The sequence below is a fragment of the Neophocaena asiaeorientalis genome, unplaced genomic scaffold, assembly GCF_003031525.2.
Source record: "Neophocaena asiaeorientalis asiaeorientalis breed wild unplaced genomic scaffold, Neophocaena_asiaeorientalis_V1.1 scaffold79, whole genome shotgun sequence".
NCBI lineage: Eukaryota > Metazoa > Chordata > Mammalia > Artiodactyla > Phocoenidae > Neophocaena > Neophocaena asiaeorientalis.
In genome coordinates this window covers 3,712,661-3,734,769 of record NW_020175402.1, presented here as the reverse complement: position 1 = coordinate 3,734,769, position 22,109 = coordinate 3,712,661, and the positions used below count along the sequence as shown (strand labels likewise).

The window sequence follows — 22,109 nt, the reverse complement described above, 5'->3', positions numbered from 1 at the left end:
TAAGTGGTCAGCAGGGATTTGAGCCCACAACAGTCCAAGTGTACCATCTGCACTCAGCCATTACGCTTGGACTAGGTTCTCTCCATATTCTCACATTCCCTTTTCAGGCTGGGCTAAGGGCTTGGGGATGTGTTAGCACAGATGTAGAGCTGGAAAGAAAGTGGGCCTGAGGCTCTCCAGGCCTGGTGAAGGGCAAGAGACAGGGAGAAGGAGCTGGTTGGCTTGTCTGCTGAGTAGGTGTGGCTCAGGCAAAAAGCTGGGAAATTGGGAGCATCAACTATAGAAGTTGGGTTTTAGTAAAGGGGTGGGGAGAGGAGGAATGGGGGGAATGGCGTTGATATCTCTGGTCATATCCAAAAATCGAGCTTGTAGTGTTTTGTTCATCTCAAACAAAATAAAACAAACCTGTGATTTTAGTATGCTGCCACCAGGTGGCGGTATAATTTGGTTGCTCCTATCAGATATTGACCTCCATTAAAATAAAAATTTCACTCATTTTTTCCAAAAAGGACAAAAATCTAAAGAATTAAATTTATACATCATTTCACATAATTTTTAAAATTAAGATAATATTTTAGGAGAAAAATTCCTGAGATACAAGTTGGTTCATTCTTCCCTGACCCTTAATTGTATCTATCTAGACTTGCCCTAAACCTTGGGCTCTCTGGTAGTCTAACTTCCCCTTTCTGTCTGGCTTGGGTCAACAACTGGAGCCCATCCCAAACGTTTTCATGCCAACTCAACATACTGGAAAGAGCAGGGGACATGGAATCAGTTCCATCCCTCACCTCAATGAGTCCAATTTTGGAGCGTCTCACCACCCCAGGTCACCCCACATCTATACAGTAGATTTTCCATATTCCCTGGCTTTCCTCCCACTGGGTTTTAACTCTGACTGCCTGCCACACCCGAAGGTTAATTCCTCCAGACACAGACCTTGACGTATTCATCTGTATAGCTGCCCCAGATCTTAACCACAATGCCTGGAACATGGATGATGATCAACAGTTTGTTGAATGAACAGATGAATTCCCATTTCACAGATGAGAAAACTGAGGCTCCCAGAAGGAAATGATGATGATGATAACAATAATGACATTTGTTATGTACCTACTATGTGCCAGACACATATTAAATTCATTTAGTTCCCACAATAATTCTAGGAGGTAGATACTATTATTACACTCAGTAAACAGATTAGGAAGCTGAGACTAGAGACATTTGGGATGGGGGAACAACTGAAGGAGACATAAGTCCAGGTCAGCAGCTCATTTGGGATAGGGAGCTGAGGGAAGGCATCATTCTTCATCCATCGATCATTTATCCAGGCAAAGTTTACTGCAGCTAGATGCCCCGTATCTACGGGATCCTTAGTGCATGCTAGGCCCTGTGGTCGGTGGGCGAGCATTGCCTTGTCTCCCCTCTTCACCCTGGTCAGGCTGTGAGTGAGGCTGTTCACCCAGCACCTCGTGGACAACCCGCCAACAGGCCACCTTGAATGCCACATCCTCACGCCACGTGGCAATTTGGGTGGGAGAGAAAGGAAGTGCTCTTGTGGAAGGCGGGTAATGACTCCTCGCATCTTATTGGCCTTCATGCGGTAGAGTTTCCATCCCTGAACCAATCAGAGTGGTCTGAAGGATGCCATTGGTGGATTGACTCCACCTACTCGCTCCTGTCGCCTGAAGCTGAGAACCATAAATTCTCACCTCACTCAGGGAGCTGGCCCCTCCAAATCAAGGAGACCAGCCTTCCTGCCCCCTCCTGCTCTGGTTGGCTGTGGGAACTCGGACGGGGCCTCAGTCTGCTCGCCTGCACAGAGCTGTGGTGAGGGCCTGACCCAGGCAGGGCCCAGGAAAGCAATTGCCCACTAGACCCCTCCTTGACCGTGCATGATGTTCTGACTAGGCTGAATCATTCTCTCTCTTTCTCTCTCTCTCTCTGCAAACACCATGCACAAATCTTTCCCTCAAGCTTCCTACACTGTTGGTGGGAATGCAAATTGGTGCAGCCCCTATGGAGAACAGTATGGAGGTTTCTCAAAAAACTAAAAATAGAGTTGCCATATGATCCAGCAATCCCACTCCTGGGCATATATCCGGACAAAACTATAATTCAAAAATTTCATGCACCCCTATGTTCATAGCAGCCCTATTACAATAGCCAAGACATGGAAACAACCTAAATGTCCATTGGCAGATGCATGGATAAAGATGATGTGGTACATATATACAATGGCATACTACTCAGCCATAAAGAAGAATGAAACAATGTCATTTGCGGCAACAAGGATGGACCTAGAGGTTATCATACTAAGTGAAGTAAGTCAGAAAGAGAAAGACAAATACCATATGATACCACTTACATGTGGAATCTAAAATATGACACAAATGAACTTATCTGTGAATCAGAAACAGACTCACAGTGACAGAGAACAGACTTGTGGTTGCCAAGGGGGAGGGGGTGGGGGGAGGGATGGACTGGGGGTTTGGGGATTAGCAGAGGCAAACTATGATGTATAGGATGGATAAATAACAAGGTCCTACTGCATAGCACAGGGAACTATATTCAATATCCTGTGATAAACCATAATGGGAGGAAAAAGCCCCTCCCTCTAACTGCCAGAGGAATCCCAGGCTGCAGGAGACGTGCATCTGAGGGAGGCTGGTAGACTGAAGGAGGCCAGAGGCTTCACTCCCTGCCTGTGTGACCCTGCCTCTCTGAGCCTCAGTTTCCTCACCTGTGAGGACAAGATAACTCTACCAACCCCCTGGGGTTGTTGTGGAAGTGAATGAGGGTAGGTGGACCTAGGCCCCCAGGAGGGAAGCACTCAGAGAGATTTTCTCTTGTTTATTGGGGAGGGAGTGCAGAATATGGATTGAAAGGGGATCTGGAGGCTGACAGATTCTAGTGCTCATTCTTTCATCCAGCAAACATTTATGGAGCATCTGCTATGTGCCAGGCATGATACTGGGTGCCAGGGATACAGAAGTGAGCAAAACAGACAAAAGTCCCTGTCTTCATGGAACTGACTTTTTCTGTCAGGGGAAACAGACAAACCACAAAATAAGTAAAAAATTTAAATGTGATAGATAGTAATAAATACCGAGAATAAAGCAGAGAAGAGGGATAGAGACTATTTGGTTAGCTGGTCAGAGAAGGGCTCATTGAGAAGGTGACACTTGAGTAAAGACAGGAAGAAGGTAAGGAAATGAGTCAGACATTTGGAAAAGAAAGAATGGAGCTGTCACAGCCAAGAGAAGCCTAAAGAGACATGATGACTAAATGTAATGTGGTGTCCTAGATGGGGTCCTGGAACAGAAGAAGGACACTAGGGCTTCCCTGGAGGCGCAGTGGTTAGGAATCCACCTGCCAATGCAGGGGACATGGGCTCGAGCCCTGGTCCAGGAAGATCCCACATGCTGCGGAGCAACTAAGCCCGTGCGCCACAACTGCTGAGCCCGCACGTCATAACTACTGAGCCCGCATGCCTAGAGCCCGTGCTCTGCAACAAGAGAAGCCACCGCAATGAGAAGCCCGCGCACCGCAACGAAGAGTAGTCCCCACTCGCCACAACTAGAGAAAGCCTGCATGCAGTAACGAAGACCCAACACAGCCAAAAATAAAATAAATTAAAAAAAAAGGAAAAAGGACACTATGTAAAAACTGAGGAAATCTGAATTAAGTGTGGATTTTAGTTAATAATAATGTATCGATATTGGTTCATTAATTGTAACAAAGTTACCATGTTAATGTATGATGTCAATAACAGGGGAAGCTGGGTGGGGAGTATAGGAACTTCTGTACTATCTTATCAATTTTTCTGTATACCTAAAACTGTTCTAAAATAAAATGTTTATCCAAAAATGGGGGAAGAGAGGGCAGCAAGTGCAAAGGTCCTGAGGCAGGAGTGTGCCTGGTGGGATTAGCAAGGAGGCATTGCTTGAGGGAGATTAGGAGGAGAGGAGATCAGAGAGGTAGGTGTACAGGCTGGTGGGACAGTGTAAGGACTCCTTTCTTTGCTGCGAGCAGTATATAGAACCACCGGGAGTCTTTGACATCATCTGATTTGTGATCTAACAGCACCTCTCTGGTTGCTTTGTTGAAACTGGACCATGGGGAGGGGGGCAAGGGCTGAAGCAGGAAGGCCAGTGAGGAGGTTCCTGCAGAAGTCTGGGCGAGAGAGGATAGTGGGTCAGGCCAGGATGGTAGCAGTGGAGGAGGTGAGAACAGGTCAAATTCTGGAAATATTTTCTTTTTCCAGGGGGAGAGCTGACCGGATTTGCTGACAGATTAGATGTGCAGTGTGAGAGAAAGAGAGCAGTCGGGGAGGATCCAGGGGTAGCCTGAGCAACTGGAAGGATGGAGGAAGACAGGTTTGGGAGGAAATTAGGAACTCGGTTTAAACAGATTGAGTTAGAGGAGTTGTCAAGAGGCATCTGGAAATACAAGTCTGGAGCTGAGGAGAGAGACCTAAACTGAAGATTATGAATGATGCTGGAGTCAGCAGCAAAGAAACAAAAGTTTAAACTCTGAAACCTGGGGAGGTGGGATCACCTTGGGGCAGGGAGGGTGAATGCTCAGGCGTGGACACACACACACACACATACACACACACACATGTGAGTGTGCTTGCCACCATTTAAGCTTAGAGACTCACCCATTTAAGCTTAGAGACTTCCATGCCTTCGCTCATATCATCCTTGCAACAAACTCCCCAGCCTACTTCTCTTATGTTCTTCCTAAAACAGCCGGGAGGACTAGTGACGTGATGGGTGAGGTGAAGTGCGAACCAGCCCAGTGCCCGGCAGGTACCTATTCGTTGACTTCTCACAGCAACAGTGTGACCTGGGGACCATTTTCATCACCCCCATTTGACAGATGAGGAAAGTGAGGCACAGAGAGCTCAGGTGACTTGGTCCAAGCTCTGTCCGACCGAAAGCATCCTAGCAGGTGGGTGTCACATCACCCCCTGCTGCTCTCACAAGGAATTCAGTTTATTCAGAGTCAGGGCTCATCAGTGGGCAGACAGCCTTATGCACAGGGCTTCCCCCACAAAGGCCCTGGTATCTGCTGAACCGCCTGCCACGCTGCCTGCACTGCCCCTGCTGGGCTAATTCCTTCGGTTCTCAGGACATTTTTGGCTTCCAGTGTGGTGGCCAGGATGGAGTGAACAGGGAGCACATTAGGCTGTCAGTTCCCACCCCCGGGGGCCCAGCTATATAGAGGCCTGGGAAGTTGTAACATGCTCTCCCAAAGCTATTTTTGATAGTTCAAAAAGGCTGCACAGGTGACTTGAAAGGTAGAATTCTCCTGCTTTTCAGCTCCACTGGCCCCTGCGGTGGATCAGAAGTCCTATGAGCAGTTACCTCCTGGACTAATACAGTATTGGCAGTAATCAATAATACACATAGTTACTTTTGTTTTTTGGTAAAATCCTTATACGTGGAGCTCATGGGAGAGGAAGATAATGAAAGGGGCCTGGTGGCGGGAAGGCTAGGACCCACTGCCTGGGGCTTCATCTACTAGAACTATAGGTGTGGTGACTGTGGGCTTCTTGGTCCCCCAGCCCAGCAGCACCTTGGCTTCTTTTTTGTAACAACCTCTCTATTTTCGTGTGTAGCTTGGGGCAGGGGACACATGCTCTGGCCCCCACCGTGAAGCTGAGGGGTCCCAGGCTCCTGCTCTCCACCCCAAGGTTCAGCCTAAGGTTCAGCCCAGGGGAGGGCAGAAGACTCAAGCTTGCACAATTTCTCTCCATCAGTCAGCTTTTGCTGTGGTAACAAACAGCCCCCAACTCTCAGTGGCTTACACCAATAACTTCTCTTTGTGTTCACGGGCCCGACGGTTGGTTTGACTCGGCTCAGCTCCCAGCCAGGTACGGCCCCTCTCTGGGAAATACTGTTCTCCTGGCAGAGAGAGCCAGAGGCTAGCCTGAACCACTCAGGTTCACTTAAAGCTTCTGCTCAGATCTGGCACAGGTGCTGTCCACTCACATTCCAGAAACCAGCTGGCACCCGGGAGGGTGGATGTATAAGCCTCTCAGTGGGGCTGGAGTGGATGGCTGGGAACATACACATCTACCACAGACTCTTACTCAAGAAAGGCTGGGTCACGGACTCATTTACCCCAGGGGCAGGGCCCGGGCCCCACTGAGCACTTCCTGCCTGCAAGACCCCGCACTGGCTGACTCCTGTCTTTCCCAGCTGGCTTCTCAGCTTCCAGACAACACTGTACGGGCTTGCCCTGTACCTTTGCATTCAATTCCCTTTTGGATTTATTGTCCGTGTCTATGGCTTGCAATATAAAAACCTCAGATAAGAAGAGAACACATAGTAACAACAAATTTAAGGTGATGCTAACAGAATTTCTTTTTGGAAACTGGAGGGCTAACAATTTAAATGGGTAAAATCACTGTGATAAATGTGGTTGGCAAGGGGAGTCCAGGACAAGGGCCAGAAGGGAAGCCCAGGGGCCAGACAGCAGAAGAGAGCCGACCAGGGTCTCTCCAGGGAAGGTGGGCAGACAGACCGGCTTCCCGGACAGCTCAGTTTGGCCAGCTAAAAACACCTTCGGTCCTGGCCCGGCCCCAGGCCTGCAAATGCCCATAACACCTGTCTGAGGCTCCAGACCCCGGCCAGGACTGAGGCTTCCTCTCGTTATCCTCTAGTTCCGCTTCTCAACCCTGACTGTACATTAGAAACCCCTGCAGAGTTTAAACAAAACAAAACAAAGCCCAGATTCCTCCCAGCCTGGTTAAATCAGGCTCTTTGGGGGTGGGCCCTGGGGAATGGGCATTTTTAAGAGCTCCCCAAGTGGTTCTAATGAGTGACCAGGGTTGAGACCTGAGGCCTACTTCTCCTACAGATTCTGCAGTGCATGGAGAGGGATGCCAGCCCCGGGATGCCAAGATATGTAGATTTTTCAGCAGAAAACAAACAAACAAAAATCTGGATGTGAAATCCCCAATTTTCAAATATTGAGTTGTTGTTTTGGCTTTTTTTTTTTTTGTTTTTTTTTTTTTTTTTTTTTTTTTTTGCTGTACGCGGGCCTCTCACTGCTGTGGCCTCTCCCCTTGCGGAGCACAGGCTCCGGACGCGCAGGCTCAGCGGCCATGGCTCACGGGCCCAGCCGCTCCGCGGCATGTGGGATCCTCCCGGACCGGGGCACGAACCCGCGTCCCCTGCATCGGCAGGCGGACTCTCAACCACTGCGCCACCAGGGAAGCCCTGTTTTGGCTTTTAATTACTTTTAAAATGTGTTTTAAAAACCATTCTTTTTTATTATAAAAGTAATATTAGGTTTATGGTGGAAAATTTGGAATATACAGTGAAATGTAGAGAAGAAAATGAAAGTCACCTATAATCTTAACTGCCCCTTGGGTTCTGAATACGGAATGATTCCAGGACGTTCTGAAAGAAAGTTCCCACTTCAATGCGCTGGGGGAGAGGGGCCCCCCGGAGTCTTTTCCTGAGGAAACAGAGTTCCAATTCTTGAAAGCCTGGACATTCAACACCTTTAAAAGGCTGGTCCCTTAGACCTTTGATGCTTGTCAGAGACAGACTTTGAGAACCCACCTTATTTTTTAGATCAATATTTCTTCTTCCTAATACATAATAACAAAAATTACAATCAGAAAGAAAGAAATCTTTAGGGAAGAACCTCTGCTGTCCAGTGGAGACAGCGCTGGAGATGCAAAAAAGACCTCTGGCTAAGATCGCATGTGCCCTCTGGTGGCAGCTGGAGGGGATGGCTTCACAGGGCCGTCAAGTCAGTGGTTCTCAAAGTGGGGTCCCAGGACCCAGCCTCACCTGGACACTTGTCAGAAACAACTTTTCAGGCCCTACCTCAGTTCTTTTGAATCAGAAACTCTGAGTGTGGGACCCAGCAATTTGTGTTTTAACAAGCCATTTAGGCACTTCCAATAAGCCCTAAAGTTTGAGAACCATTGTTTTAGATAAGTACAGGCCTGGTACCAGATAATGTGTCAAAACAGCACAAACTCTGAGGACAAAAGGGAAGGAAATGGTGAAGGCGCTGGTGCTGGACAAACACCTCCTCAAGGTCCCTGCCCACACTCGGCCCCATCTCCCTCTCAGCCCTGAGGTATCCGGAGGCTGCAGAGTTGGGGAACAGGGGCAGAATGGACCACTCACTGCCCAGAGTAAACCCATCCAGGCTTCTTGGATGGGGCTTAAAAGGCCACACCACATTTTGTGAAACTAAGACTTGGATTCTTAGGACAGAGATCAGAGGTATAAGGGCAGGGTGATTCCAGAACCCTAGCAAGCCCATCCTGAGGGGATGCAAGACTTGAACTTCAGGTAGAGGCAGAGGAATGAAAAGCAAACACTGAGGTAGGAATAAAGCAGGAACAAAGTAAGCCCCAGGAAGGAGGGGGCCGAGAAAAGATGTGTGCTCCCCTTGGGCAGATGGATCAGTCTTTAACCAGATACCTTCCTGGAGGAAATGCTTTATAATTCGATTACTGTCAGAATGAAAAAGCCCCACATTGACTCAAGATGCAGCGGTGCTGGCACTCGGGGAAATTGGGTCTGAGGCTCCAACTGAATAGAAAACGCCTAGGCCCCCAGCAGGTTCCCTGCAGCGAGGCTTCCCTGACAGAGAAGTGATGGTTTTCAGGGCATCCAGCTGTTTAGGAAATCTCTGCACCTGGCAAAGTCAAGCAGGAGTTTGTAGAGAAAATCTGACAAGAAAAACAAGGTTTCAGCAGAAACCAGAGACAGGCAGATGGAAGCTGTCATGGTAAATACGCCACTTCAAATTTTCTCCTCCCCTAGAAACAGTTCTGTTTATACTGTCATTCTAACAGTAGTATTAGAGATGCTCTGATTCAGTTAAGACACTGTATTTCAGGTTACATGTCCAATCTATTAATTAACTTCATTCAGTAAGTATGCACTGAGCACCTACTGTGTGGCAGTCATTGTTCTAGGTTCTGGGGTTAAGCGGTAAACAGACGAAAATCTCTGCCCTCGAAGAGTTTACATTCTAATGGCGGGGAGGGGAGAGATAATAAACAAAATAAGCAAAATGTGTAACACTTTGAGTTCTTCATCTCCAGCTTGCCCCTCAAATATTAAGCTCTTGTTCTGAATTTTCAAAGCTGAACTAGGAGAGTGACAGTGTTGAGAGTCTTAGGGTTAGAAAAGTCAGCTCAGGCAGGGCTTCTAAACAAGTCATATGCAACTGAATCACCCGGAGACATTGTTAAAGTGCAGATTTAGACGGGGGCCTGGGGAAGAGCTCCCAGGTGCTGATGCTGCAGGCCCACAGCGCGCGCACACCACACTGCTGAGGACCCCACTTGGGAGTCAGGCTGCGGGGATGGAGCTGGCCCGGAATGCAGACTCCCAGCCAGACAGGCCTCACGGCCGCTCCCTGCTGGAGCTCCAGCTCCTAACCTCAGCAGAGGCCCTAGCTAGTTCACAGAGCACTCCTCTCCCTGATTTCCACAGCAACTCCTTCCGGCAGGCTGGGCAGCCAGGAACAATACTCCTTCTTAGAGGGGAGGAAACAGCACCTACCCCAGGGAAGTTGTGCTGGTGGCAAAGCTGGGAGCAAACTCCCATCTCTGTCTAGAGGGCTTTGCCTGGCCTAGAACAGACTAGGGCCTTATAAAGAGGGGAGATGCTGCAGGCTTGTGAAGAAGCCAGCACAGCGGCAAACATCACTCAGAGTCACAGAAAACCAGGCACTTACGGGGCTCAAAGGGCCTTTAACCTAAACAGGTCTAGTTGCTGTGGCCCACCTGAAAACAGTTCACTAGTTGGCCTTCACTGAATTGGCTTTGGGGTGGGTTTCCAGTTTACCTGTCTGTCTCCCTCTGGCGTGATGTGAATTTCACAGGAAGCAATCTGATAGCAGCTGTTAAGAGATGTTCAGCCCTTCCAGGTGGCTTGCCATAGCCTGACTGATGCAGCCAGGTGAGCCTGGGGACCTGGGATGGCAGGAGAAAGGACTATTCCCTTTTTTTAGGCTGGGAGCCATGAGGAATTACTCATTCTCATTTTATAGGATGTATTGGAAAGATGATCACAGAGGGAATGGGCACAAAATGGCTATTTCCTTATGTCAAGTTGGGAGACGCCAACAGAGGTTATTCGGCCAGTCAAAACACACTCAGCCCACGGTTTCTGTAAATATTTAACCATCCAGAATGGCAAACACTGCTTTATGGCATGTCATAAATGATACTGTACTAAGACGGAACCATTTCATGATGGGCCTAGAGCAACAAAGACAACAACTGGAGATCTCCTTGGTGGAAAAGAACATGACAATGAGAATGCTTTGGGCAGACACATTCCTTCAGGGAGGGCCAAGGCAAAAGCCAAGCCGCCAAGCCAAGGCGTTTCCCCTGGGGAACTCTGCTCACGGTATTAAGTGTGGTATGTTTGCAAGGGCCTAAATGGCTGGGACTCAGGAAGGCTATCTTGCAATAGGGACGGGGCTGAGGTGCCAAGAGCAGAATTTTCCGAAACTGGAGCCAAGATCAATTGTAACAATGGCCAAGAGAGGAAAACAGAGGCTGAGAGGGGCAGATGGCTTCTCAGAGGAAGAAAACAGACAAAGCCTCTAGAAACAAGGGAGGACTACAGAAGCGGTTACCTTGGAGAGCAGTTCAGGATCTGCAGCAGATAGGAAACCTAATAGGGTATTGGTCACAAACTGGCCTGACAAGATTCTGGAAAATGGAAATTTGCTCTCAAAAATTTCGCACCAACTACCTTTCGGTACGCGGGCCTCTCACTGTTGTGGAGACGCCCAGGCTCGGCGGCCATGGCTCACGGGCCCAGCCGCTCCGCAGCATGTGGGATCTTCCTGGACCGGGGCACGAACCCGTGTCCCCTGCATCGGCAGGCGGACTCTCAACTACTGCTTTTTTTAGGAAAGAAGGATTGTACCAGAAAACAAGGCAGCCTTGGTTCTACTCAGATGACAGAGAGAAAGGAAAAGGGAGGGAGGGAGAAAAAGGGAAGGAAAGAGGGAGGGAGGAAGGAGGGAAGAGGGACGGGGAGGAAGAGGGAGGGAGAGAGAATGAGAATGGATACATCCGAAGTAAGACTAGAACGAAAACTACTTGAGAGCCTGTATGGATTCATCCCAAATCCTGTAACCTGCGCCCCGCAGCACCCGTTGCCGGGGACACTGCCACTGTCAGGGTTCGGAAATGAGGACAGAACAAGAGTGAAGATCTAAGGCCCATTCAGAACAACCTACCTTGTGGTGCCCTCCTGAAAAGTTAAAAAGGCAGAAAACTAGTTTTATCTGTAAGAAAATGTTTATTCTTTTGAACCCCACAGGAAAAAAAAAAAAAAAAAGGAATGCAGCCAAGACCAAGTATTTAACCAAAATAGTGTCCCAAAAGGCAGCAAAATGGGGGAAACCTCAACACAAAGTCAGTGACAATTTTCCATGTTTTTGCACAAAGATGAAAAAAATCTGTGACAATTCTGAGTAACACTTCCATGGTGACAATTACACAAGATGATTCAAAAATGCAAAGTGGCAGCAACATGCATACCTGGCTAAAGCTAGAAGGTTTTAATCCCAAAATAAGATCAGTGATTAAAAAGGAAGATTCTTTTTAACACTTCTATCTTGCTGACTTGCTTGTCCTACTTAATTTGCTTTAAATGAGACATACATGCCAATTAACAGGAAATTTTAGAACTATGTCCTTCCAGAATCCATGGCAAGGAAGTCAAACCATTCTATTTGGTTTCTTAATTTTCCTAGGTTCCAAATACAATTTTGCTTTGCCCCTCCCTCTCCCAGCCCCTCCCTCCACCCCCTCCCTGATTCTTAAACACTTCCAAAGGTTGCCAGTGCAAACACTTTTCTACCAATGTATAATATACACTTGAGACTGAAATCTTTGTGCAGAGTTTTGAGTTTTAAACTCTTTAAAAAAAAAAAAACAAAACAACAAACCTTCCTTGGCACAAGAGCTGAGGAATTGTCAAGTTTCTTTTAAATCGTCAAACACAAGATGACGAAAAGTGGAAAGCACAGTTAAAGGAAATTTTAAAAAGATAAAACAAAACAAAACCTAGAACTGCAGCTTTTATTAGCCGGCATTGCAGTCTCTCGAACACAAACACCGCCCAGCTCCCCTTCCCAGGGTGCTTGCCTCGAGACAAGTCCAGAACACTGTGGTGCTTTCAATGAAAGGAAACAGAAGGTGTGGCTGAAGTGGAACCGAACAGCCCAGCTACCCACCAGTTCTATAGCAGGATCCGTAGTGAGCTTGACACAGAGAGAAGGTAGATGATGGTAAAGGGGGAAATTGTTTAACATCAAGTTTCCTCTTGAAATGTCTTTTCCCAAGGCACTGTGAACAAGACTGCTGCTGCAATTTTCTAGGACTAAACACACCGATGGGAAGGTACACACTTCAGACACAACCCCCGTTACATTCTCACAGCTGGTCTCATCACCTGAGTCTCTCCCCTCGGCTGAAATGACACTCCTTGAATTTGTTTGGTCCTTGGAGGGGTAATCAATTTTTGTTTTCTGTAATTTTAGTAACCATTTTCTTTAATGCAGCCATAGCATCAAAGCTGTGTTAGGTTATTTAAACCTTTCACACTAAAAACTAAGTTTTCATTGTCATCCCATGTGAATCCAACGTGCAGGTTTTGCTTGCTGATTTAAGAACAAAACAAAACAAAAATCAAGGGTTGAGAAGGAAAAACTCTGCTTTTTTTTTTTTTTTCTTCAAGAGGAAACTGTAAGAATACATAAAAGGCAAAATTGGCTACTTGAAATCCAAGAACGGTTTTAATGTAATGGCCGAGAAAAATAAACTGCAAAGTTCTGTGAGGTCTTCTAAAAACTTACAAGAAAAACTGGTGGGCAGTTCTAATCAGACTTGGATGTTATCTTTCCCCCCCTTTTTAAAAACGACAACATATACAGTCCCACAAAATACAATATAAACTTTTTTTAATCTTGACTGCCAGAGACGCTCCTTTGTGATGCTTTCTGATAACCAAAGCCTGGAAAAAACACACTGCTGGCCTTCATTTCTTCAGGGGCTGGTAAACAGAGGCATTGGGATCGAGTCCAGAGGGGCTGGTCTCCACAAATTTGGAAGAGTAGTGTGGGGAAACGGGGCTCAAGGGGCTGGCGGCGGCACTGTATGTTATGCTGGGCATGACGGCCATGACTTCGGCTATCTTCTGTTTTAGGTCCTTGATTTCCTGGTCTTTCTGAAGAATTTGTCCTGGAAGATCAAAGACCCACCATTAGTGAGAAGGGAGCGTTCACCCACCAGAGTGCCCTCTTGGGCCCACTGATCCCAAATGGATTCGACTCCAGCTTTGATGGTTTGTAAGGGGAGACACATTTTTCCAGTAATGTGCCAAACAGTAAATATTTAAACACTGTGAGCCACACACTGTCCTTGTCGTTTTTTGGTTTTTTTTTTATTTTAAACCATAGAAAACTGCAAAAACCATTCTTGGCCCACGGGTGGTACAAGAAAAGGTGGCAGGCCAGATGTGGCCTACGGGTCATGGCGTCAAGAGGAACTGCGTTTAGGTAGGTGTGACGAAGCAAAGAGCTCAATCTCCAGGAGCCACATTTTGAGCTCGGCAGTCACCAGGGCAGCCGAAGAGGGTGCTTCTTTTGAACTAGGGCTCTACCTCTTGCGCGGAAACATTTTTCTGGGAGGATGGACTATCTCGGAGTATGAGACCAAGGAATCCAACCAGCTCCTGCCTGCCGCAGGGCCGCTTCCCTTTCTGTGCTTCTCCAATGCTCTCTGTGTTAACTCGTGAGGTTTCTGTTTCTACTGCCTCACAAAGCTTTCCCTGCTCCTTCCATCTAAATCAGACCCTACCCCCAGCCCCCGACTCCTCGATTCTCAACACACCCTAAACTTTCCTTTCTGTCACTTTATTCTTTGTAATAATGATAATAATTACAATAGCTAACACGTATGTGCCAGGCACTGTTCTAAGTGCTTAGGTAGACTAACTCATTTATTTATCCCAACAACCCTATCAGATGGGAATTATCATCATCATCCATTTTATAGATGAGGAAACCAGGGCACAGAGAGGTTGAGGGACAAGAGCTGGGATTCAAGATGATGCAGTTTGGCTCTGGAGTCTGCACTCCTGCCGACTGCATTTTTCTGTCTCCGGTGAGTGTTCATTTGGGTGATGATTTGTGTCCATCATCTCTCCACTGGCCCATGAGCTCCATGAGGGCTGAGACTGTCTCCCCATTTTTGTCCTTGCCAAATCCCTAGTGCCCAGCCCAGTGGAAAGCTGAGGCCCTGCAAGGTGTGTATCTTGCCCAAAGTCATTGAGTTATTAATGACTAAGCAGGATTTAAACCCAGGACCACTTTGTTCCAAAGCCCATGCAATTTCCATCATGCTTTGATGCTCCCTGGTCTACTAGAGGAAGAACACTTAGCAGTAGCCCTTCAGAAATTTAAATGCTGAAAAAAGGAAGAGATTGTATTTGAGTTGCACTCACTTTGAGTCCTACAGAAGACGGTAATATATTTAAAATGTAAGAGAGCATGGTGGCGTATTTTAAAAAATGATACAGTAGACGAAAGCCATTTTGGAACCAAGATGAATCAAATGATATAGAAAGTAGGAAGGAGAAACCCAGCAAGGGGCTTGATTTAAATTATGAAGTTGGGTTCTTATTAGAATATTTCAAGCATGAGCATGACAGTGGAGGGGAGTAGTGGGAAAGGCGGCAGCAAAGAGCCGCCCCGCTCTGGCTTCCTTCATGTCCCCTCAGCTTCAAGTAAGCATCAAATACCCTCCTTCCCTTTGAACGAAGTAAGCCTCAGATGAATAAAATACCTAACAGCATCTGATATATAAGCCACTGTATCTTTTTTCCATGAAGATTTAAGTTTGATTTCTTTAATCAGTAACATACAAACACTCCCAGAGCTTTGGAAAAGACAGTTCTCTTTGCTTTACGAGAATTTCTGGGCCAACAAGGAAGCATCATCTGTGCTGGGAAGCCAAGTTCCCCTCGGCTGCTCTGAGACCCAGGTGCTGCTTCACTCCAGCAGACAACCTCTTTCAAGTCTGCAAATCCAAGTAAAAGGGATGAGGCAGAGAGAGGGTAGCCACTTCTCAGGGAGCTGAGCCAGGCAGGCAAAACACCAGCGTATGGTCAGAAATTTAGCAGGATTCCCAGGAACCTTCTTTTTTTTTTTTTTTTTGCGGTACGCGGGCCTCTCACTGTTGCGGCCCCTCCCGCTGTGGAGCACAGGCTCCGGACGCGCAGGCCCAGTGGCTATGGCCCACGGGCCCAGCGGCTCCGCGGCACGCGGGACCCTCCAGGACCGGGGTACAAACCCGCCCCCCCTGCATCGGCAGGCGGACTCCCAACCACCGTGCCACCAGGGAAGCCCCCCAGGAACCTTCTTTTTAAATGCCTTTCCCTGAGTCCACAGATTCATAAGACTGGTTCTCAACCCCTTCTCTTCTTGCTCTGCACCGCCATCCCAAGCCAATCCTACGGCTTCACTGACTTCTCACAACCTCTACATCCCACCCCCAACCCCGGGGTTCTGGCCTTTTCTCTGGGGTTTAAGGCCCCAAATTCCCACTGACTGATGAAGATCTTTAGGCCGAGTGTCCGGTAGGCAACTCCAGGTCAAAGCGTCCCAAACCAAACTCATTCCCTCTTCTCATTCCTCAATCTGTTTTGTTCTTCTTCCATGGTTCCCGCAACCCTGTTGGAACACGTCACCTGCTTCCTCCTCAAAATCTAGGGGATACATCCTCTAGTACAGCTTCATTCACGGTCCTACTAATCTACTCTCTTCTTCCATGTCCCCCAGCTAGAGGCCACTGGACTGCTTACGTGGACATTCTCAACACTGTCCTTCCTTTGCTTAAATGCCATTCCCTCAGGTAACAATGTTCTTCCCTGCCATTCTCTGCTCTCAGAATTCATCCTTCGAAGTCCACTCAATGGTCCCTCCCTTATGAAGCCACCCTGATCTCTCCTCTGTCCTTTCAAGCCATCTGCCTCTACCTAGTGGCAGCAGGCCTCGTGCGTGTGCGTGGCTTTCCCTAGTGCAGCACTTCCCACAGTGTCCATGTTGTCCTCATGCTAATACTAAGACATTTATCCGCCTTCTTCACGTGCATTCCCTCATGAGCCTAAGTGGAGTCTTCCAGGAGCAACATGGCAAGTGAAATAACAATAGACTGAATGTAGAAACAGAGACGAGAATTGAAATATCCTCTATTAAGCCAGAAATTAAAGAGATTTGCTAAATGTAAAACAATACTGCTTTTCTCACTAAATTTTTTTTGTTTCGAGAAATAGTTATTTTCATAAAATGTTACGTTAACACGTAATATGTTTATTACATTATTTTTTTAATGAATTAATAAATGTTTTAGGTTTTACTTTCTAATACGTCAATATTGGTAGACATAATTCACTTGAAAAACACCTCCCTTGGGGTACTCAATAATTTTAAGAGTGTAAAGGGGTCCCTAAGACCAAAAAGTTTGAGCACAACTACCTTAGCGGATCCCCAGCTAGACTATGTCTTGTTCGTCTTTGTCTCCCCTTCACCTTCTACTAAAATGCTTTATGCAGAGCAAGTGTGAACGCTCTGTAAGTACCTGCTGAAATATTCTTTTCCTTCTATGAAGTCAACTGTTTGAAAATTTTTTTCAGTAATCTATTGGTGGCTTATCAATTTCTTGAACAAAATCTAAATTTCTTTTCATCAGGTCATGTCAGGTCTCTGTTCAGAAGCTTTCCAAAGTTTCCCATGTCACGCAGAGTAAAGTCCAAAGTTCTTTCCATAGGCTGCAAAGTTTGGCAGAATGTGGCTCCTGCTACTTTTGACCCTAAAAACTCTCCCCGTCACTCAGGCTGCAGCCCCAGTGGCCACGACACATGTGCTTTTCCCCTAGAGACTTAAATGGCTCACTCACTCTCTTCCTCTCAGTCTCTGTTCAAATGCTACCTACTCAAAGGCTCTTCCATGTCCTCCATGTCAAAGCAGCAGCCCTACACACACACACAGCCTGCGTCACCACTGCTTTATTTTCTTCACTGCACCCATCAGATATTATATATTTGCTTGTTACTGTCTGTCCCCTTAGGGGTTTGCACAGTGCCTGGCATGTAGTAAGTCTCAGTAATATCTGCCGAGGGAACAGCCTGCTCTCCAGACTTTCCTCCCTCCACTCCCTCATCTGCAGCCTCCACTCCAGCAAAGCAGAGCCAGCTGCCGCTCTGAACACATCAGGCCCTCCTAGCTTCCCTGGCCTTGCTCGAGCTGTTTCTTCTGTTCAGATGCCTCTCTACCCCTCACCGCCACTACACCGCTTCTTCACTGGGCTAACCCCTTCTCATCATTCAAGACCCAGCTCAGACATCAGCTCCCCTGAGAAAAAGCCCTCTCTAACTCTCCAGACTGGCTGAGTCCCTGGCTCTCTATGTTCCCACAGGCCCTGTACATCCTGTTACGTCAGCATCCTTTGGTGACTCTGCAGTTCTCTATTTCTTCTACAACACTCTGAGCTCCTTGAGCAGAGAAACTCACTCTTCCCTGTGTGCCCTGCACTTGGTATGTTCTCATCTCAAAATATGTCTGCAGAATGAATTAATGTGATGATTCCTAGATGTCCACGGTGGGTACTTATCAAACCACTTGAAGAGGAAACGGAAATGCCTTTGGTTTGAGCTCTAAGGGAGCTCTGCTCTCCGTGTCCCCAGGCATTCTCAGCCATGCTGCGTGACCTGGGCTGTTCTCCTACCTTGGGCAATCTCGAGCTGTCGCTTTGCATCCCCCAGTGCGGAGAACAGGTCCAGCTTGATTCTTGTCTCTGCGCTCAGGCTGTTCTCCAGGTGCTGCGTTTTATCTTGCATGGCTGAGAGGGCTGACATTAACACCTCAGTGTCCTTCTCATTTTCCTTATACTTCCGAAGCTCCTATCAATATCAACAAAGCAGCAATGTTACAAGATAGTTTTGGCATCGATGTCTACAAATTAGCCTGAAATCACAAATAAAATCCCACTATTATTGACCTGGCCCCTAGAACACAGAATCCTGGTGTTTCATGGGTTTAGACCTCGCCCCTTAGAGGGAGTGCAAAATGTATTTATACAGTGATGTGCACATACAAAACGATAATTGTATTGGGCTTTTTGAGATAACTGTGGACTCTGTCTCCAAATAAAACACTTTCGGGCTTCCCTGGTAGCGCAGTGGTTAAGAATCTGCCTGGCAATGCAGGGGACACGGGTTTGAGTCCTGGCCTGGGAAGATCCCACATGCCACGGAGCAACTAAGCCTGTGCACCACAGCTACTGAGGCTACGCTCTAGAGGCCGGGAGCCACAACTACTGAGCCCACGAGCCACAACTACTGAGCCCGTGTGCCACAACTACTGAAGACCGTGCACCTAGAGCCCATGCTCCGCAACAAGAGAAGTCACCATAAGGAGAAGCCTGTGCACTACAACGAAGAGTAGCCGCAACGAAGACCCAACACAGCCAAAAATAAATAAATTAAATAAATAAATTAAAAAAAATATATATACAACACTTTCTTACAATCCTAATTCAGAACCACAAAGAACTGTTTCCCTGCTGCCGGCTGCAAATGTTGCTGTAATGCTGTAGTCAAACGTGCGAAAACTCTACTCTCAACCTACACTAAAAATGTTAATTATTTTGACAGCGTATACTGAAAAATAGGCCCACTTAAAACACCTGATAATGTAGCCTATATATATGTGTGTGTGTGCGCATGTGTGTGTGTATATATATATATATATATATATATATATGCTGATATTTTTTTCATTTTAAGAGAGAAATCAAAACTTATTATAGTCAATTAAAAACGACTTAAAAGTTCAAAGAAGAAAATAAAAATCACCCAAAATCCCAATGCTGCAAAAAATTTGATCTATTTTCTTTTAGTCTTTTTTAAGTATACGTGTATCTTTCAGCATAATTGAAATCAAACTACACATACAATTTTTTAAAAACATATAATCTCAACTGTTCTTTGAAAATGCAATTTTTATTGGCTGTTTAATATTCCTACGTGTATATGTACCATAATTTATTAAACAAATCTCCCATTGTTAAGATTATTTCCAATTTTTTTGCATTTATATACCACTATGATGAACATCTCTGTATATCAATCATCGGTGAGACTTTTAAATATTTACCTTAAGGATGGAGTCCGAGGAAAATATTTTTTAAAAATACGTGACCTTTTCCAGAAAGTTACACTTCCACCAGCAACATAATACGAGGCCTATTGCGTTGTATCCTCACCCAGGCTGATATTAGCGTTTACAAATTCTTTGCTGATTTCACAAGAGATAAGTGATATCCAATTTTAATCTATCTGTCTTTGGTGACAGATGAGGATATATTCTTACATTGTTATCAGTCATTTATATTTCTTCTGTGAATTATCTGTTCATATAGTTTGCCTACTTTCTGTGTATTTGAGCTTTTCTTAGCAATCTTTATGAGCTATTTACATATTGAGAATTCTTTTTTTTTTTTGCGGTACGCGGGCCTCTCACTGTTGTGGCCTCTCTCGTTGAGGAGCACAGGCTCCGGACGCGCAGGCTCAGCAGCCATGGCTCACGGGCCCAGCTGCTCCGCGGCATGTGGGATCTTCCCAGACCGGGGCACGAACCCGTGTCCCCTGCATCGGCAGGCGGACTCTCAACCACTGCGCCACCAGGGAAGCCCCCTAATTCTTTTTTTTATAATATTTGTTGCAATATCTGTACCCTCCCCAATTGATTTTTTTCATTTTTTTTTCACTTTGTGATTTAAAACAAAATGGTATTTTTCCCTGGATTCAACTCTTCCTCTGGAATTTATTTTTGTGTGGTGTGAGATGAGCATCTCATTTTATTTTATTTTTTCCCATTGTCTAGCTGTTCCTCAGCCTTTCACTGACTAACACTTGCTGTTCCATCCATTTCTTTCTTTTTTTTAAAATAAATTTATTTATTTATTTATTTATTTATGGCTGCATTGTTGCTGTGCGCAGGCTTTCTCTAGTTGCGGTGAGTGGCGGCTACTCTTCATTGTGGTGTGCGGGCTTCTCATTGCGGTGGCTTCTCTTGTTGCAGAGCATGGGCTCTAGGTGTGCAGGCTTCAGTAGTTGTGGCACATGGGCTTAAGTTGCTCCGCAGCATGTGGGATCTTCCTGGACCAGGGCTCGAACCCGTGTCCCCTACATTGGCAGGCGGATTCTTAACCACTGCGCCACCAGAGAAGCTCTCCATCCATTTCTGATGCCACCTTCACTGAACACTAAGTTAGGCTTTGTCTCTGGGTCACCTATTCTACCCCACTGACCTACCACTAATTTCTTATGGGCTCCATATGACTCAAATTACTGTAACTTTACAACTTATAACATTAGCCTTAAACATCCCTTTGAAGACCCAATGCCACCAAATACTTGGCTAAGGTACACACAGCCCCAAAACTGGCTATGTCCACAGCACTGGCAGCTTTCCTCCCCATGCATTGCCTAGAGTGGCCATCTGTGAAGCTGAGAGCCATCCAAAATGGTCAATTCCCTGGCGATGGACAGAGAATTAGGGCTAAGAAGAGGTGTATACGTTCCAAAGCACACTCATCTGGCCTATAACCTGAAAAAGTGAAATGAATCTCCCGGAAGTCAAATTCTGGTATAAAACATGTCAAGGACCATTAACATTTCTGGCTTGTCTTAGAATCCAGATAAACTAAATATGACTTGAATGAGCTGGACAGGTGAGAGCTTCTTTTGGTCATACAGAGATTTTCAGATGCAGTGGGGTTTGGCCTGTATCAGAAGGCACCATCTCTACACGGAAGCACGGAGCACAAACCTAACACGGAAGAGGAATTCAAGCGCGATGAAGTCTGTTTTTCCTCCTTTACCTGAACTTTCAGTTCTAGTTCTCTGATCTGGTCTTCTTTCACCTTCATGTCCATTGTGAGCTTCTTGCCCTCTGCTTCTAATTCTCTGATCCGATTCCGTAAGGTTTCGGTGCACTCTCCCCTTATGAAAAAGAAGAGAAGGGAGAAAGAGGATCTAAAGACTCTAGGTTTGATTATATGGCAGGACTGGTATTTTTCTTAAACTCCAGAGTCAGACTTTAGCTTTTGGCTCAGTCTGCTCATTCTCTCTGTTCTTTATAATTTCAAAAATGATCTAAAATAATTATTAACTGGGTGTCTAATATGAGCCAGGTGCCAAGCTAGGTACTTTACCCACACTTCCTTCTTTACTGGGGTAGGGTTTATTATCCTATTTTCCAGAGAAGAAAACCGACGCAACTTAGATATGATACTAGTTCAAGGTCACCCAGCTTGCAGGTCACAGAACTGGGATAAGAACTGAGGTTTCTCCACCTTGCCAATCCAGCAAGCTTCCCATCAGGCCATATGAGTTGAGACAAGGCACACAAGCTGAGCAAGAGAGAACCAGACGTGTGCTGTCTCCAGCAGGGGGCAGTGAGTTAACAAACATTTTCACTTTTGAGGGACTGTGCACTGGGAACGTCACCTTTCTTCAGTCATGAAGTTTTGACAAGACTGGAGTAAACAGCAAAAGAAGGGAGCAGCATTAGGTTCCTCCTCAGGGCTATAATAAGGACAAACTTAAAAAGATGATGGCAATGGCCAGTCCAACGCTGGTGAACTGTTTAGGTTTCAGAAACAGCCTGGTGGAGAAGGTAGGTGTCCTTTGCCTACGAAAAGGAAGGCCCAGTGAGAGACTAAAGCCTTGAGATATACTTAAGAATCAAAACAGCCTCTACATAAATGATGGCAAACAAGGACCATCCAAGGATAAGACCAAAGGCAATAAGCTTAACCAAAAGCAAAAGAAATTAAGGGTAGAGACTGAAATCAATGTACTGATTCTCAAGCATAAGAGACACTAAACAATATGGTTAAGAAACTGTCATATCCTCCTCAGGGAATTTTTGAGAAAGAGTAACTGCTGGATGAATTAAGGAGACCACAAGCCACACCAGATGACTGTTCAGGAAAATCTCCTGCAAGTGTAAGTGCTTCAGGAACACTCACA

General features: G+C 46.2%; 1 protein-coding gene across 1 annotated transcript in view; it reads right to left on the bottom strand.

The window, feature by feature from the left end:
• Positions 1-12,077: 12,077 nt before the first annotated feature.
• MACO1 (macoilin 1) overlaps positions 12,078-22,109 on the bottom strand; it is a 42,050-nt gene continuing 32,018 nt past the window's right edge. Inside the window, exons 8-10 of the mRNA XM_024766877.1 lie at positions 20,957-21,077; positions 17,798-17,972; positions 12,078-13,252 (exon numbers count right to left, since the gene is read on the bottom strand). Of these exons, the coding sequence (XP_024622645.1) occupies positions 13,050-13,252; positions 17,798-17,972; positions 20,957-21,077 (499 nt within the window). The 3' untranslated portion in view covers positions 12,078-13,049. The remainder of the gene's footprint in view (positions 13,253-17,797; positions 17,973-20,956; positions 21,078-22,109) is intronic.